The 18,100-nt window shown below is 45.8% G+C and overlaps 1 protein-coding gene across 1 annotated transcript in view; it reads right to left on the bottom strand.

Moving 5' to 3' along the window:
• Window positions 1-1,921: 1,921 nt before the first annotated feature.
• The window catches only part of CRYBA2 (crystallin beta A2), a 55,961-nt gene continuing 39,782 nt past the window's right edge, over window positions 1,922-18,100 (bottom strand). Inside the window, 4 exon segments of the mRNA XM_061612713.1 lie at window positions 1,922-2,195; window positions 5,618-5,769; window positions 9,007-9,148; window positions 9,371-9,440. Of these exon segments, the coding sequence (XP_061468697.1) occupies window positions 2,048-2,195; window positions 5,618-5,769; window positions 9,007-9,148; window positions 9,371-9,440 (512 nt within the window). The 3' untranslated portion in view covers window positions 1,922-2,047.

The following is an 18,100-nucleotide window of genomic DNA, read 5'->3' as shown; positions in this document are numbered from 1 at the left end:
CTTGGCCTGTCTCTCTTACATTTTCTAGGGCACCTCCAAATTAACAATATTTTCAGGTGGGATTCAATCATACATTGGCAAATTCAGGTTATGTGAGTATAGTTGACTGGGAGGTCTTGCACCACAAACCCACTTCCCCCCAAAATCAGACATTTTGCAATAAGAAAAGTGAGGAGGAAATGCACCGGAAAGTGTCAGGCAATGCTGCTTGCTTTGATTCAATGTCATATAACCTCCCCACAAACCAATCAAAATAAATGCCCATTAGTGCTCAAGGTTGTCTGGAAGCAAACCTAGTTTCAGTTCCCACTTAAGCTTGCCCACTGTGCCTTTAGTGATAGCTTGCTGCATAGACTTTAGGAAGTGAAAATCATCCCCTGCTGATGCACACCGACCCATCAAGCTGCTGGTAAAGCAGAAATGCAGGCCACTGGGGAGGTGTGTGTTTGCATTTTGGAGAATTGGTAACTCTACTTCAAGTTTGTGTCTACCTTAGTCTGGCCCATTTTACAGTTGGTAGATTGCTACTAAGTAGATAAGTTCTATGAAAGGACCTGAGCCAGTTTAATTTGTTGCTCACTCTTGTATTATGTTATGGCTCATATGATATAGTGATCTTGCTGCTCTTGATTCAGCTCTTTTAGCCTTCTTTTTGCACTCTTTTTAGCCTCACTGATCATGGGACTTTTGATTTAAGAAATAATTTCCAGAGGGCAAGACTAGAACCGATAGCTGGAAACTGCAAGGAAGCAGATTTCAGGTAAACATCAGGAGAAACATCCTAATGGCAAGAGCTGTTAAGACAGTGGAACAGGGTGTCTTAAGAAGCCATGTGGCTGTCCTTGGCTGGAATGTGTTTAAGCAAAGGCTCTCAAGGATGCTGTAATTACATCCTACACTGTAGCTCTTGCACTGAGTAGAGGGTTGGACTGCATCAAGTGTGGGGAACCTTTGGCCCTCTTGATGTTGCTGAACTACAGTTCCCATCATTGCTGGCCATTGGCCATGCTTCCTGGAGCTGAGAGGAATTGTAGTTCAGCAACATCTGGAGGCACAAAGGTTTCCCACACCTGGACTAGATGACTTCTAAGGTCACTCCCAACTCTATGGTTTTATGCATGGATTCTGTTGCATTTGGATTAACCCTTTGGCTCCTACCTCGTCATAATGGGGAGAGTGTAGGCTGACCGGGTTGTACCAAATCCTGATTGTTCCTTTCTGTGTCTGAGTAGCTGAGAGAAACCTCAGGTTTCTTTTCCATTTCCATTCCTAGGGGTGGGAGAGCGATGTCTTCCCACTCCCAAGGGGAAGAAAGGGAATTAGGAACAATTGTGTTTGCATATAAAAATCACCAGCTAGGCTTTCCAGCTTTTCAACTGTCACAGTAGCTGTGCCATTAACAGCAGCTTGATATGTGCAGACATTAGCAGCTGACAAGTTTATCTTCATGTTGTGAAAAGCTTCACCAGCTGATTTCTGAACATGAAGTTGCTGTTAAAAATACAAGCACGTACCAGACCACTTTTTCTGGTCGGTTGGCAATCCTGCTGCTAACCCAGGATCAGCTAGAGCTTCCCTCCTGATGTAAAAATAAACATTTGCCTGTGCCTTGTTTTTTAGACTGGACCTGTCGAGCTTTGATGAATATTGTGTAGGCAGCGTGTGTCAGAGACAGTGAACTCTGCCTGGCTTTCTCAGTTTTTATGCTGAGAAGTAAACCAGCCAGCCTGCTATCCTGCAGTTAGCAGCCCACAGAGCTTGGAAAAGTTACTTTTTTGAACTACAACTCCCATCAGCCCCAGCCAGCATGGTCACTGGATTGGGCTGCTGGGAGTTGTAGTTCAAAAAAAGTAACTTTTCCAAGCTCTGGCAGCCCATAACGTCAAGCTTTCATTGACAGATGGACAAAAAGAAGGACGGGTTTAATCATTGCCTTTATTGGCTACTGGGTGAAGGTCCACTGCTTGGTGGGCCCTTGGGCACAGAGGCAGGTGGTGGTGGAATGGTGTGCGCAGGAGTGCCAGTGTTGTTGCTGCTAAGACACACCTCAGTGCTGGATGCGGTGGATGGACTGGATCTGGTTGGTAGGGGCCTGGGTGCTGTATTCGCTGTACTTCTTGTATTCACCATTCTGTCTGTCCCGCTCCAGGATATACTGGTAGCCCCGGTAGCCTGGGTACTGATATGCTACCCACCTATGCAATAAAGCAGAGTGTTGGCAAGACAGGCACTTCCAGCCTCCAAACATATCCTACACTGACAAAGAGAGAGCACAATACCCCACATTTCACCAATGTTCTTTGGGTGCCCACTCCTTCAAGCAGCTGTGCTGAGTGATCAGCAAGTCCCAAAATGAGTAGGATACAACTGGGAAAGAGACCAGGGGCTTGGGACAGCTTTTCTTTAAAAAGGGAGGTGTGGGGATCAGATGGGGAACAGCCATTCGATCAGCGCCTGTCCTTATGGTGGTTGTAGTCAAGCTGCACACATACTATAGCCAGCCATATGTGATAGGTTTCCATGATTTTGTATTCTGGAGGGGCTGCTAAATTTATCCCAGAGGGACTGATGAACAGACATTCTCCCCTCCTTGAGCAAAAGGTGCACCAAGTACTTCCAGGAAGAAAGCCTTGAGAATCGAGGAGAATGAGACAGATGGTGGCAAGGAGCATGAAGTCCAATTTCTTTGTCTTTACTTCTAAAGATCTCCATAGCCTTGTCCAACCCTACTTTTCTGTCCTTATTTCCCAAAATTTGTGGAATTTTGGAAATTCCCAAAATATAGAAACTTATTTCCACTCCATAAGGCTCATTCTTCCTCCATCCCTACTGCCCTCAGTCACCCGAAGGTTTTCCATTTTCTTGAACAGCTGTGCCCATTCTCCTTTCCTTCCTTCCCCATGCCTGAAACTCCCTCCAGGAAAACCTCTGGGGTACAACCTTTTCTCTTCCTTCCAATCAAATTCTGTCATCAAAATCCACCTTTTGTTTTATTTATTTATTTTATTTATTAGATTTATATCTCGCCCTTCCTCCCAGTAGGAGCCCAGGGCGGCAAACAAAAGCACTAAAAACACTCTAAAACATCATAAAGAGACTTTAAAATATATTAAAACAAAATATCTTTATAAAAACATTTTTTTAAAAAAGCGTTCAAAACATCTTTTTTAAAAAAGCATTCAAAACATCTTTTTTTAAAAAGCGTTCAAAACATCTTTTTTTAAAAAGCGTTCAAAACATCTTTTTTTAAAAAGCTTTAAAAACATATTTAACAGCCTTTGCTGATCTGTGACCATAATAAATAAATACTACTACTACTATATTAAAAAGCAATTCCAATACAGAAGCAGACCTGGATAAGGTCTGTACTTAAAAGGCTTGTTGAAAGAGGAAGGTCATCAGCGGGCACCAAAAAGATAGCAGAGATGGCTCCTGTCTAATATTTAAGGGGCGGGAATTCCAAAGGGGAGGTGCCACTACACTAAAGGTCCATTTCTTTTGCATGTTGTATGGAACAGACCTCCTGAATATATAAGGGGTAAGACAGTCTTTCAGGTATCCTGGTCCCAAGCTGTATAGGGCTCTGTACACAAAAACCTGAACCTTGAACTTAGCCCAGTAGCTAATAGGTAGCCAGTGCAATTCTTTCAGCAGAGGGGTGGCATGTTGGCAACATCCTGCCCCAGTGAGCAGTCTCGCCGCTGCATTTTGCACCAGCTGCAGCTTCCAGACCAGCCTCAAGGGCAGCCCCATGTAGAGCACATTACAGTAATCCAGCCTGGAGGTTACCAGTGCATGGACAACTGTGGTCAGGCTATCCTGGTCCAGATATGACCACAGCTGTCTTACCAGCTGAAGCTAGTAAAAGGCATTCCTAGCTACTGAGGTCACCTGGGCCTCTAGTGACAAAGATGGATCCAGGAGCACCCCCAGACTACAGATCTGCTCTTTCAGATGGAGTACACCCCCATCCAAAGCAGGCAACTAACCAATTATCCAAACTCGGGAACCACCAGCTCACAGCATCTCCGTCTTGCTAGGATTCAGACTCAGTTTATTGGCCCTCATCCAGCCCACCACCAAGTCCAGGGAGTGGTCCAGTGCTTGCACAGCCTCTCCCAAGTCAAATATTACAGAGAAATAGAGCTGGGTATCGTCAATGTACTGCTGACACCTTGCCCCAAATCTCCTGATGATTGCTCCCAAGGGCTTCATATAGATGTTAAACAGCATGGGGGACAATATGGTACAATATGGTACAATATGGTACAACTGCCAGAGGGCCGAAAGACAATCACCCAGTGCTATTCTCTGAAAACGAACCTGGAGATAGGATTGGAACCACTGTAAAACAGTGCTTCCGATACCCTTCTCATCAAGTCAGCCCAGAAGGATACCATGCTCAATGATATCAAAAGCTGCCGAGAGATCAAGAATAACAAGCTTGCACTCCCCCTGTCCTTCTCTCGATAAAGGTCATCCATCAGGGTGATGAAGGCCAGTTCAGTCCCATAGCCAGGCCCGAACCCAGACTGGAATGGGTCAAGATAATCTGTTTCATCCAAGAGTACTTGCAATTGTTGTGCCACAACTCTCTCAATCCTCTTCCCTAAAAAGGGGGTATTTACAACCAGGCAGTAGTTGTCACAAACCAATATGTCCAGGGTGGGCTTTTTCAGGAGCAGTTAGATCACTGCCTCTTTCAGGGCAGCTGGAACCACTCCCTCCCCATTGACCACACCCTGGATCCACTCAGTCAACCCCCCTCTGCAAGCTTTAATAAGCCAAGAAGGGCAAGGGCAAGAGGACATGTTGCTGGCCGCGTCATCACAAGCACCTTGTCCATGTCATCAGGTTGCATCAACTGAAACTATTCCCAAGAAGTTGCAGCAGCAGATGTTGCACTGGACACCTCACTGGGGACTACAGTAGATGTGGATGGGGCATAAAGATTGGTATGGAGGCAAGTAACTTTACCCTCAAAGTGCCTTGCAAACAATTCACAGTGGGCCTCCAAAGGGTCTAAAACTCCATTTCTTGGAGTTGATGTGAACAGACCCCTGACAATATGGAAAAGCTCCACTGGACAGCAACGTGAGGATGCAATGGAGGCAGAGAAGTGGGCCTTCTTCACTGCCCTCATCGCCACACAGTAGGCACAGTTATGATGTTTTACTCATGCCCAGTCAGGCTCATAGTACATCTTTCGCCATTTGTGCTCTAGCCATCGTCCAGCCGGTTTCATTGCCCTTAGCCCATTGGGGTACCAAGGTGCACACCAGGCTCCATAATGTCATTGCATTTGTTCATGGTCTCTCCCACACCCCTGCCTGCTGTTTGTTAACTTTGCCTTGGCTTCCTCCTAATAGGCAAAATGTACATTGTAAGCTCTTTGGGGCAGGGCCCTGTCTTTTTTGCTTATGTTGACAAGCACCATAGGTGTTATTGACACTGCATAAATAATTAGCAATGGCAGCTATGGCAATCCCAGGATTGCTCATGGTTGGCCCAGCCAGCTGTGCTTATCAGTACTTTTGGCAAGGAAAGAGTGAAGTTATGGGAGCATCCCACCACAGAACTTGAGGAACCCTTCCAACTTAGCCCTAGCTCAGAAGGCATCGCTTATGCTCCACAATTGACCTTGATGGAGGCCACCTCTTTATTGCCCCAGCCCACGGCCTGCAGGGACGGGTAGTCATCACTGAGCTCAAACTTGCATCCTTGGAAGTTCTCTGGCTCATACAGGGTCACTTTGCTGTCACGGTGGTTCTGCCATATGGGGAAAAGTGGAGGGTGATTCAGAGTGGGACCATCACAGGCAAAATTCACTCATACCCCATCTCCTCACCAGGCTCTCCACTCTCAGCTTCTCAGACTCCCTTCATGATGTCTTGAACATGTTTCACTATTTGCATTAATCTCTCCTCCCAATTTAAAATCTTGGCATGCCTCTCCATAGTCTTGTAAAATTATTGGCTACTTCTTGATGCCTCCATCCTCCCTTCCACTCTAACATTCAAGGAAAGGGCAGCATGGATCATTTTCACTTGTTTGCCTTTAGTTTCTTTTTTTTCTCTCTCTTTCTTGCATTGAGCTAGCAGATGTTCCTAATTTGAGGGATGCTCCTACATTATGAAAGAGTAGCCCATTATTTCAGAACAGCACAACATAAGAATTGCTTTGCTAGAATCAAGAAGTAGCACAGTGGTGTGTGAGAGCGAGTGTATGTGTGAGTGAGCGAGTGAGTGAGAGAGAGAGAGAGAGAGAGAGAGAGAGAGAAAGAGAGAGAGAGAGAATTGCCTCTGGTCCCCCTAGATAAGGAGTGGGAAACCCATGGCCCTCCAGATGCTGTTGAACAACAGCTCCCCTCTGTCCCAGCCTGCACACCCAATGGTCAGAGATTACAAGAGTTGTAGTCCAGCAACACCTGGAGGGCCACAGGTTCCTCATACCTGTCCTAGATGTATGTGCTCATTCAGTATGGCCTCTGGTTTAAGTTCACTAGTGCGCAACTTTCCTTTGTATCTCCCTTGGGTATCTTTTTGCATTGTGTGTGCTGCTACGAAGCAGCTGTTGTGGATGATTATTAAACATCTTTAAGGTGTGTGTACTTGGGGGTGTCTGCTAAAGTAGTTTTCAGCAAGCACAAAAGAAAGCCTTGGAATTCTGTACATCATGCAAAGAAATAATCTTCCCAGGTTTCCAAACGGTCAGGATTTATAGGCTCCCACTATCCCGCCATGGACTCATGGGGTTAAAACTGAAACTGGGCACAGCTGCATCTCCCTCCCCTCCCCCCTCCCCTCCTCCTTCATCACCCATTCCTGCAGGCTGCACTCCGCCAAGTGATCCTGCCAGCCAGGAACGAGATGATATCTCACACCCCTTTATTAAAGCGCGGACATAATCTGACTGGTTGTTATTAAAGCCCAGAGATGGGGACGTGCAGAGATTTTAAACCCTGGTTAGGAACAGAAGCAGCCGCTCTTCAAGATGGAGCGATATGCTGTACTGGCTATAGCCTGTTTGGAATGGGTGCTATACATTCATTCTGCCCAGATAGTCTGGCTGACACCTGCCAAAACAACAAAACACCCTTTCCTTTTCAATGCCACCTTTCCCACACCTTGACCAGCCCTCTGACTTTACTATTTTAGAAAAGGCATCCCTCCCAACATTACTTTCTCATTTGCATATAGCAGCTTTTAAAGCTATGCAGTTTTTCATGCATTTATTTATTTATTTAGCACCTGCTACTGAGGTTGCTCCTTCACCCAAAGGCCAAGCGCCAAACTGACCTGCCTGTCTCCCTTTTCTCTCCAAGACTGGACTAGTATGAATGAAGACATGATTTCCACCATGGACTTAACTCAGCCTACTCTGCTTATGGATAGGCTGCTTTTCAACAACAAGTGTTCGTTGCATGTGGTTCACTTCAGAGCTATTTACAATCTTGGCTTCTAGGGTGTGTATGTTTGTCAAAGAGCATCACGTCTGCCCATCTTTATGGGCCTATTCAGAGCTTGGAAAAGTTACTTTTTTGAACTACAACTCCCATCAGCCCAATCCAGTGGCCATGCTGGCTAGGGCTGATGGGAGTTGTAGTTCAAAAAAGTAACTTTTCCAAGCTCTGCCTATTATCAATCTAGTTTAGGGCAGCAGCAACTTTCTGACCCAGAAATGCTGTCTGGTCCACTGACATGTATGCCCCAATGCGCAAAGCATTGAAGGGGATCCAAATTCTCCATTCTCTTCCATTTCCTTTCCTTTCTGTCTCAATCGCAGCTTGGGTGAAGCAAGGGAAGGACTTGGGGCCATTTGTTCTACAGCAGTGACCATCTCTAAAGCAGAAGGTGGCAACCTTAATTGAGCCATTCATTGGTTCAGGTTAGGATTGTGCAATTCAGATCCTGAGAAAGCTTCTGTACCTTTTAATATAAGGGAAAATTCTCTCATCACAGCAGTACTATGATGGGGATGGGAGGCACATATGCTTCCATACAACTATAAAAGATGCAAGAGCCCTCTTAGCCTCTGGGCACTGAATTCTAACTGAAATAAAAGCTTTAGCATTTCTTTCCCTCAGCCACCCTCACTTGTGAAAAGTTGTTAAAGGTTAGAAATGTGTTCTGTCCTTTCCAATGTATCATTAATTACTTATATGTGTCCCCTCCCCCCCCCCAGTATTGTCGAGTCACAATCTGGAGAATGTGCTTTTAGATTTAAGCTCCCCATTGATGCAGGAGATGAGATATCCTGTTTCTCCAAAACCTTCTTTCCCTTGGTCCTTCTGACTGCAGTCCTTCCTGCCTCCCTTGCAATACTGAGCAGAATTTTTTGTATTTGTCCTACAGCATGACAACTGAGAACTATTAGCCTGTAGGTCTCAGAAAATAAAAAAGTGGAAAATGGGAAGAGTGGCATTTTTTTACTAGACTGACAGGAGTGTGCAGGGTATTTAGTCATACAGAAATGTGCAATGACTTAAAAGAGTTCTAATGAAGAACTCTGTATAACTCAAAAGCTTGTTGTCTCCTGTGTTAACAGCAATTTATTTGTCTGATAAAAACAATTCCCTTCACCTGTTATGCATCTGCAGGATGACAGCTTTGTCAGGGAGCCTGTTAATTTCATTTCAGCTTTGTTAATGTCACTCCCCCTGGCAATTTCACTTAAACAACCTTTGTCCTTAACAACTCTTCTGTCATGCTCCTTACATGATTTATTAGAGGCAGCAAATGAAATCAGTATATTCTGGAAGTAGCTTTCGTTAGGAGAGTGCTTTTCAAAGAGATGGTGCTTGATCAATGAAATAAGAATATTTTTGTTGTTGATATCCACCACCATTTGGGGAGTCCCTTTTACCTGAACCCTCCCCCCCTGATCATGTTGTGTTTTCTTTTACTTTGTGCCCCCTGGAAGGAGATCAGGAGGCAGCTGTCCTCCACGTGGGACTGGGTCCCTTTCAGATATTTTAAGAGACAAGAGAAAGAATATTGAACTCACAGCACACATGATAGTCCGGAAAGAAAGCAGGTGCTCCGTCCTGTAGCCACTGTTCCCACTCTAGACTTCCCATGCAGGGTAGTTCCCTTTCCCCAAGATGAATTGCTGTCCTTGGTATTCAGGGTACTCAAATCCTATCCAGCTGTACGGAGAGAAAAGAGTGAGCAAGCACAAATGCTGGTAGCTTCAAATTCTTAAATCAAACTAAAACTTTGCCCAGATCATAATAATCTCCTGTGAAAAGCTGTGAGGCAAAAGACTGGCAAAGATCCCCTGTGGAGTTACACCCCCCTTCCATCTCTCATACAGTATTTTTTGATGGATTCTTTGTACTGACTGTAGTAATTTAGAAACATTTCCTTACAAGAAACATTGGGATGGGAGTTTAGAGGTGATCACTGGAGAATGGGGTAAGGGGTGGCATGTTTCTGGTTCTTTTCAAACCAGCTTTGCACATATTGCTCAATGAACTGGACATTTGCTATGCTTTCCATTTGTTTTGGGTTGCCGCATCCTAAGTCTGAGAAAGTTTTCTGTATCTTTAAGAGTTAAAGAGGAGAAATTCCACTAGGCACACAGTCTTCCTGTGCTGCAGCACCATAATGAAAAGAGGAACATGGAGTAAAAATTTCCCCTGCTCCCTTTTTTTGTTGTTGAACAGGTGCCTTAAGACTGATGTAATAGATCACCATCAGCCCAGTATTGTCTGTTTTGACTGGCAGCAGTACTTCAGGATCTCAGGCAGAGGCCTTTCAAGTCACCTGCACCTGAGACCCTTTCACTGGAGATGCCAGAGATCAAACATGGGACCTTTGGCATGAAAAGTAGTAGTAGTAGTATTTAGATTTGTTAGTCACTTGTTACCCGAAGATCTCCAAACAACTTACAACGCTGCAGGCCCTGCAGGAGAAAGAAAGCATCGCCCCAAGGGAAGGAGAGGCTGCTGCTGTGCTGCTGCTGCTACTGCTACTGTGGGACCTCCACCTCCACCACCCTTCCCTGAGGGACTTCTGCCTGGCAGGACCAGGCCCCAGGTACCCAGCCAGCCAGGACTGATTCTTACCACCTGTCCCTCTTTGGAGGGATACATAAGCCGGCTGGCTGAGGTGGCCTGGGAGACCCAGTGCCTGCAGGAAGAAGAAACCATCGCCCCAAGGGAAGGAGAGGCTGCTGCTGCTGTGCTGCTCCTTTCTTTCTTTTTTTATTTATATATTTTATTTTTTTATTTTTTATTTTTTTTTATTTGTTTATTTGTTTATTTGTTTATTTTTTTATTTTTTTATTTTTTATTTTTTTATTTTTTTATTTTTTTATTTTTTTAATTTTTTAATTTTTTTATTTTTATTTTTATTTATTTATTTATTTATTTATTTTATTTTATTTTATTTTTATTTTTTTACTTTTTTGTTGGTGTGTTGATGCAATTTGAGATGAATGGGTGCCTGATTATATGAATGTATGTCTGAGTGAGTGTGTATGTTTATATGCTGTATATATGGCTGTATATATAGCTGTTTTTATACGTTTAATTGTTGTATATTTTAGTTGTATTATGTGCTTCGGAGAGAGTTTTATCCATCAGGCGGGGAGACTTGAGGGGGCCCCAATTGCCGTAGTGACGGGCAAAGGAAGGTATGGCGCTGTGAGAAGGACGTGCCAGGTAAGGGGAACGCGGTCCAGACATGTTGTGGCTGTGCCTTGTTCCGGTCCTTCCCACACCCGCAAGGTCGTTGGTAGTCCTATCAGCCAACTCTCAGATCTCCAGTTGCTGTTATTAAATGCCAGATCGGTATATAATAAAACCTCCCTCGTCCACGATTTGATTGTGGATGAGGCAGCCGATCTGGCATGTATAACCGAGACCTGGGTGGGTGAGCAGGGAGGAGTTGGTCTCTCTCAGCTCTGCCCACCGGGGTACTTGGTTCAGCATCATGGTAGATCTGAGGGTCGGGGAGGTGGGGTTGCTGTCGTCTATAAGAGTTCCATCTCACTCACCAAGCACCATGTTCATTCAGTTACTGGCCTGGAGTGTTTGCACCTTGTGTTGGGCCAGAGGGACAGGCTGGGAATCCTTTTGGTGTACCGCCCACCTTGCTGCCCAATGGCTTCCCTAACTGAGCTGGCGGAAGTGGTCTCGGATATATTGTTGAGGTCCCCCAGACTAATAGTACTGGGGGATTTCAACATTCACGCCGAGACCACTTTGTCTGGCGCGGCTCAGGACTTCATGGCTTCCATGACAGCCATGGGGCTGTCTCAATATGTTAGTGGTCCAACACATGTATCGGGGCACACTCTAGACCTTGTTTTTGCTACTGAGCATGGGGAAAGTGATCTGGATGTGGGGAGTTTTACAACACTCCCTTTGTCATGGACAGACCACTGCTTGCTGAAGTTTAGACTTTCAGTAACCTCTTCCCTCTGCAAGGGTGGGGGACTTATTAAAATGGTCCACCCCCGGAGACTAATGGATCCTGAAGGTTTTCAAAGGGCTCTGGGGGATTTTCCGGCTGATAGGACTGGCGCTCCTGCTGAAGCCCTGGTCGCTCTGTGGAATACGGAGATGACCCGGGCTGTAAACACGATCGCTCCTGCACGCCCTCTCCTGTGTAGAGCTCATACAGCTCCATGGTATACTCCGGAGCTGAGAGCGATGAAGCAAGATAGGAGGAGGCTTGAGCGGAAATGGAGACGAACTCCCGACGGATACAATTATGCGCTGGTTAGTGCTTCAACTCAGCTCTATGTAGGAGCAGTGAAGGCAGCTAAAAAACATCATTTTGCTGCCACTATTAAATCATCTCTTTGCCGCCCAGTGGAGCTCTTTCGAGTTGTCCGGGGGCTTCTCCATTCAAACCCTCCGGACACGGTGGAATCATCGGAGGCCCGCTGTAATCAGTTTGCCGATCACTTCCAGAATAAGATCTCATGTATCCGCCAGGACCTAGACTCTCAAGTTATAGCAGTAGATCCTAGTGAGATGTCCGGAGCACAGTGTTGTCCTGTTTTGTTGGATGAGCTTCAGTTGGTTCAACTCGAGGACGTGGACAAGGTGCTTGGACAGGTACGTGCAACCACTTCGGTACTGGATCCTTGCCCCTCCTGGCTGATAAAAACTAGTAGGAATGGAACAGGTAGCTGGGCCAAGGAAGTGATAAATGCCTCTTTACGAGAGGGAGTGGTCCCGGGCTGTCTGAAAGAGGCAGTGGTGAGACCACTCCTGAAAAAGCCTTCCTTGGACCCAGACAATTTTAACAGCTACAGGCCAGTGGCGAATGTTCCATTCCTGGGCAAGGTCTTGGAACGGGTGGTTGCTGGCCAGCTCCAGGCGCTATTGGATGAAACTGATTATCTAGATCCATTTCAATCGGGTTTTAGGCCCGGTTTTGGCACTGAGACAGCCTTGGTCGCCCTGTACGATGACCTATGTCGGGAAAAAGACAGAGGGAGTGTAACTCTGTTGATTCTCCTTGATCTCTCAGCGGCTTTTGATACCATCGACCATGGTATCCTTCTGGAGAGGCTCGCGGAGTTGGGAGTTGGAGGTACTGCTTGGCAGTGGTTCCGCTCCTACTTGGCGGGTCGTCTCCAGAAGGTAGTGCTTGGGGAACATTGCTCGACACCGCGGGCTCTCCAATATGGGGTCCCGCAGGGGTCAGTTTTGTCCCCCCTGCTTTTTAATATCTACATGAAGCCGTTGGGAGAGGTCATCAGGAGTTTTGGAGTGCGTTGTCATCAGTATGCTGATGACACGCAGCTCTACTTCTCCTTTTCATCTTCTTCAGGTGAGGCTGTCGATTTGCTGAACCGTTGCCTGGCCTCGACAATGGACTGGATGAGAGTTAACAAACTGAAGCTCAATCCAGACAAGACTGAGATGCTGTTGGTGGACGGGTTCTCTGATCGGATGGTGGATATATACCCTGTCCTGGACGGGGTTACACTCCCCCTAAAGGACCGGGTTCGTAGTCTGGGAGTCTTTTTAGACTCTTCCCTCTCACTTGAGGCTCAAGTAGCCTCGGTGGTTAGGAATGCGTTTTACCAACTTCGGTTGGTAGCCCAGCTACGTCCCTATTTGAGTAAAGAGGACCTTACATCAGTGGTACATGCTCTGGTAACCTCACGTTTGGATTACTGTAATGCGCTTTACGTAGGGCTACCTTTGAAGACAGTTCGGAAGCTACAACTAGTGCAAAATGCGGCGGCCAGATTGCTGACAAGGACCAAGCGGTCCGAGCATATAACACCTGTTCTGGCCAGCTTGCACTGGTTGCCAATATGTTTCCGGGCTAGATTCAAAGTGTTGGTATTAACCTATAAAGCCTTATACGGTGCGGGACCACGATACCTTGCGGAACGCCTCTTCCGATATGAACCGGCCCGTGCACTACGTTCTGCTACGAAGGCCCTCCTCCGGGTTCCAACTCACAGGGAGGCCCGGAGGGTGATGACAAGATCTAGGGCCTTCTCAGTGGTGGCCCCCGAACTATGGAACAGTCTCCCTGAGGAAGTACGCCTGGCGCCGACTCTGCTCTCCTTCCGGCGCCAGGTCAAAACCTTCCTATTCTCTGAAGCATTTTAAGTTACACTGATTTAATTTTAAAAATGTTTATTGTGTTGGATTGTTGCTTGTATTTTAGTATTGTTTTGTTATTTATTGTATTTTTATGCTGTTTTATGTTCACCGCCCAGAGAGCTATTGCTAGTCGGGTGGTATATAAATTTAATAAATAATAAATAAATAAATAAATAAAATTAACATATCATATAACAACAACATCCTCCATATAGACACAGGAAGCTTTGGCAGTACACTGTGTGCTCTGCCACTGAGCTATGGCCCCCTTCCTGAGTCTATGCAACTCATTGTAAGAGTCTATTCGACTATTTTTTTAAATTGACTGCTTATAAAAATAAGTATGTACAACAGAATTAGAAACAAAACTCAGCACATAGCAATGGGTCCTGTATTTTTTCAAAAGATGAATGGATCATATTCTCATGGAAATATTAGACTCTCCACTGATAAAACATTTTAGCGTTATCAACTAATCAAAATGCAGCTTATTAATGTCATATTTAATATGCATATTTAATATGCATATTTTCCATACCCTCAATACAGGTGCCTTTTTACAGAACCTTGAAGACAGAATAAGGTCTATTAGAATTCAATATATAAAAGCTATGAGAGCCAGTGTGGTGTAGTGGTTAAGGTGCTGGACTACAACCTGGGAGACCACGGTTCGAATCCCCATACAGCCATGAAGCTCACTGGGTGACCTTGGGCCAGTCACTGCCTCTCAGCCTCAGAGGAAGGCAATGGTAAACCCCCTCTGAATACCACTTACTATGAAAACCCTATTCATAGGGTCTCCATAAGTCGGGATTGACTTGAAGGCAGTCCATTTCCATATAAAAGCTACCAAGAAGAGGAGGCCATCCTAAATGGAGATCACCCTCTGGAAATCTAGAGCTAAAATGACTTTGATTTTTTGTTTTCGTTTTGTTTTTAATTGAAGGCATGCTTCAGGCTCAGACCCACTAGTTAAAACTGTCGTCATTAATTAATATTTTCTCTAACAATGCAATCATATGCATGTTTATTCAGAAGTAAGTCCTGCAGTGAAGTTTACTTCCCACAAAGCCTGTTTAGGATTGTGCCCTAAAGCTTTAGTTAATAAGTCAACAAAGTTTGCACTTCCTCTACAACTAAATCTATTCTCTCTCTCTCTCTCTCTCTCTCTCTCTCTCTCTCTCTCACACACACACACACACACACACACACACACACGTTTCCCTTATGAAGCTGCATAGCCACTCAGACTAGATTGTGTTATGGGGATGCCCAGAATGCCCTTGATGGAGCAGGAGTTATATGAGTTCCATAGCTGGTATAGCACAGTGGGGAGGACAGCCTGGCGGGAGTCCAGAGTCTGTGAGTTCAAATCCCCGCTCGTGTGTCCTGGGTGTCAAGGGCAAGCTAAAAATCATCCCCACAGTGAGTGGCTCAGGGGTTATGTGCCCTGCCACCTGTGGGCAAGCTGCATAGTTCTAAGGAGCCCAGTTGCCCCCCAGCTGGCAGTTGCGGACAAGGAAAGGGCTGGCTTGTGCAGCTGTGACAAGCTGAGCAGGCCTTAGCCAGCTGGGGAGGACTAGCCTCAGAGGGAGGCAATGGTAAACCCCCTCTGAATACCGCTTACCATGAAATACCTGTTCATAGGGGCGCCAGAATTCGAGATCGACTTGAAGGCAGTCCATTTCCATTGTATATGAGTTCTAAAAGAAACCTCAGCCGGCAATCTGGCTGTTACCTTTTGGACCAGTTGATGTTTCTGAGTCATCTTCAAGGACAGCCCCATGTAGAGTGCATTGCAGTAATGCAGTCTGGAAATTACAGGCCATCTCAGAGGTGGAAAGAGTCCGTGATGCTCCTTTTCATCCATTCCTCCCCTTTTTTATTATTTCCTTTTACCACTACTTGTCCCTGGCCAGTTCATACAGTGGAGCATTGCCCAGTTCTTGCTGACCAGAGGCTGGATTCATGCAATGATGGAATGACTCACAGGAAAATGGGTGTTCCTCCCACCCCCCGCATTTATACACCTGCAGAGCCAGTCATACCATTAGACAGGGCAATGCAGCTCACCCCAGGCAGCAGAGTTGGGAGTACTATTAGCAAATTGTCAATTATTTAATTTATTATTATACTTTTAAGTGCTGGGGGGAGGAACTTGGATTTTCCAATTCAGGGACCAAAATATCTTGGGCCTTTTCTTTCTTCTTAAACTGAGCCAAGTCCCATCCCTTCCATGGTAAGGCTGCTGATCCTAAGCGCCCAGCTGTATTGTTATCTAAGGATATGAACGGAGGGGTGGTAAGCTGGAATCTGAAGGGAATTCCGGAATCCAAGTGACATCCTTCCCCACTGCAGAAAAGTAAATTACTTGGAAACATCCTTTACATTTTTCTTATACACATTCTTATACTGATGCCAATATTGTGTCAATTGAATTCTGCTGGTACCTTCAGTCTTAAGTTGTAGTGTACAATTATACACCCACACCTCTGTGCTCTATTTCTCACATCTCTGCTGTTACATTCTAATTGTTCCTTAAAAAAGAAAAGAAAAAGGACAGCCCTGTTGCAAATGTGGACCATATAGAATTGCACAGGTAGTGCCATCTTACTTAACCCTCTGTCCAAAAGCAGGACCAGCCATTCACTACCACCCATCAACTAACACAATCCAGACTACAGCATCATGCAAGGAAAGAGCAGGTGCAGCAGGAAAGGTGCTCATAAAACAAACATCTCCAAATGACTTATGAAAGACGGCCAAACCAATTCAGAACCACACCTTGCAGGAATGTGCCAATCCTCTCCTGCCCTATGCATCCCCTGGTCAATTGACCTAGCAACTATGGGCTCAAGCCCTAGTAGGGCAACCCCTCCCCAGTTTGTCAGACAAAATAGCCAGTCTCCAAGGGAAGCCAAGTCCTCAGAGTACCAGGATACCACACAGAAGCACACAGAGGATGGTCTACTGGAGCTGTTTGGGGGCAGGGGGCTGCTACTTACTTGGTTGGCAGTGCACAGAGGCAAGAGTGGTGGTGAGGGGCTGGGGGGTCCCAGCAGCATTATATAGCCTGGCTTGGCCAAGGGTCCAATGAATGCGCACTAACAGCAGTGGCAGCTGTAGGAGGAGAAGCAGCCCATACCCAGCCTTGTCTGTCAATTCCTTGTACCTATCATGGTGAGATGCCTCCTCTCTCCACAGGCTAACAATGGAAAGCACTGGGCCTGTTTGCTTAGCAGTGGCGGGAGACAAAAGATAAAGACCCTGGCATGCCATTTTTCTTTCACCTTCAGAACAATGCCTCTGATCAGCCAGAGGATTAAGAACATAGTCCTTTCCCAGGGCATTGCATGGGATAGGTTGGCAGCCATTCTGCAGGAGAAGCTACTCCTGGCACCATCAGGGATGGCAAACTAGAGAAATCCCTCCCCCCACACATATACCAGTATCTAATACTATCCTGTCCCTGGCACTGTGCCCCCACAGTGTGAACCTTACTGGCTCATCTGGGGTGGTTTGAGGACCCTCAAGTTCCCCAGGCTTCTTGACTCAGGAGAATCAACATGAGAAGAAACATTTCTGCACTGACATTTGCTTTTCAGTCTCCCCAGGAGCAGGTTCCAGTGCTTCTCAGGGCTTCTTTACTCATTGGTGGTTGTACCATGGATGGGGAAGCTGTAGCCCTCCAGAAATTGTTGGGCTGCAGCTACCTTCATCCTTGACTGTTGGCCATACTGGCTGGGGCTGATGGGAATTGTAGTCTAACAACATCTGGAGGGCCAAAGGCTCCCCACTGCTGTTGTACCAAAAGAGGGGAAATAGCTGCCTTTACCTCTACAAGCCTACTCCAAAGCAGTAGTTAGAGATCATCAGCAAGAATCCATCTTTAACCCAGAAGCAGATGGAAACAATGAATGGGTAAATGCCACAAAAACATAGTGTGTGCTTGGAGTTGTGCTCCAGCCACAATGCTGGTAATTGCCTGGTCTGTTTGTATTTTGGAGTAACTTCTGTGGAAGCCACGTCTGCTTCAGTGGCCTCCAGCCCACTTTTTGCACAAATCCTTCCACCAAAATCCCCCAGACTCTGTTGTGGTTGTTGAGAATTCCCTCATGCCCCACAAGGGGGTGCAGGAGGGCAGGGATTGTGCAGGGAGCTGCAAAAGAGAACAAATGCTTGACAATAACTCTCTAACCAAAATGATTAAAAAACTATTTTTCTCCCTTGCTTTTCCCTCTTGATGTTCTATTGATTAGTGCAATTCCCTGCTCCTAGGTTTTAATGCATTTGTCATCTGCTTTTCCTTCTTTTACTCCCACCCCGCCCCTGCCCCCACTGTTTCCTCCTTTCCCCCAGCTCCTTTCTCCTTGTGAATTTGTGAACAGGGACAGGTTTTCTATATTTGTACAGCACACTTGTGCACATTGGTGCTTTTATAAATGATAAATCATAATGTGTTTGATTGGTCAGAGAGAAGCTGTGATCTTGGGTTCAAAGAGCTATCAGGCCAGCCAA

Source organism: Rhineura floridana, chromosome 2, assembly GCF_030035675.1.
Source record: "Rhineura floridana isolate rRhiFlo1 chromosome 2, rRhiFlo1.hap2, whole genome shotgun sequence".
Classification (NCBI taxonomy): domain Eukaryota; kingdom Metazoa; phylum Chordata; class Lepidosauria; order Squamata; family Rhineuridae; genus Rhineura; species Rhineura floridana.
Note: the sequence above shows the minus strand (reverse complement) of the source record. Positions and strands in the feature narration are given on the sequence as shown.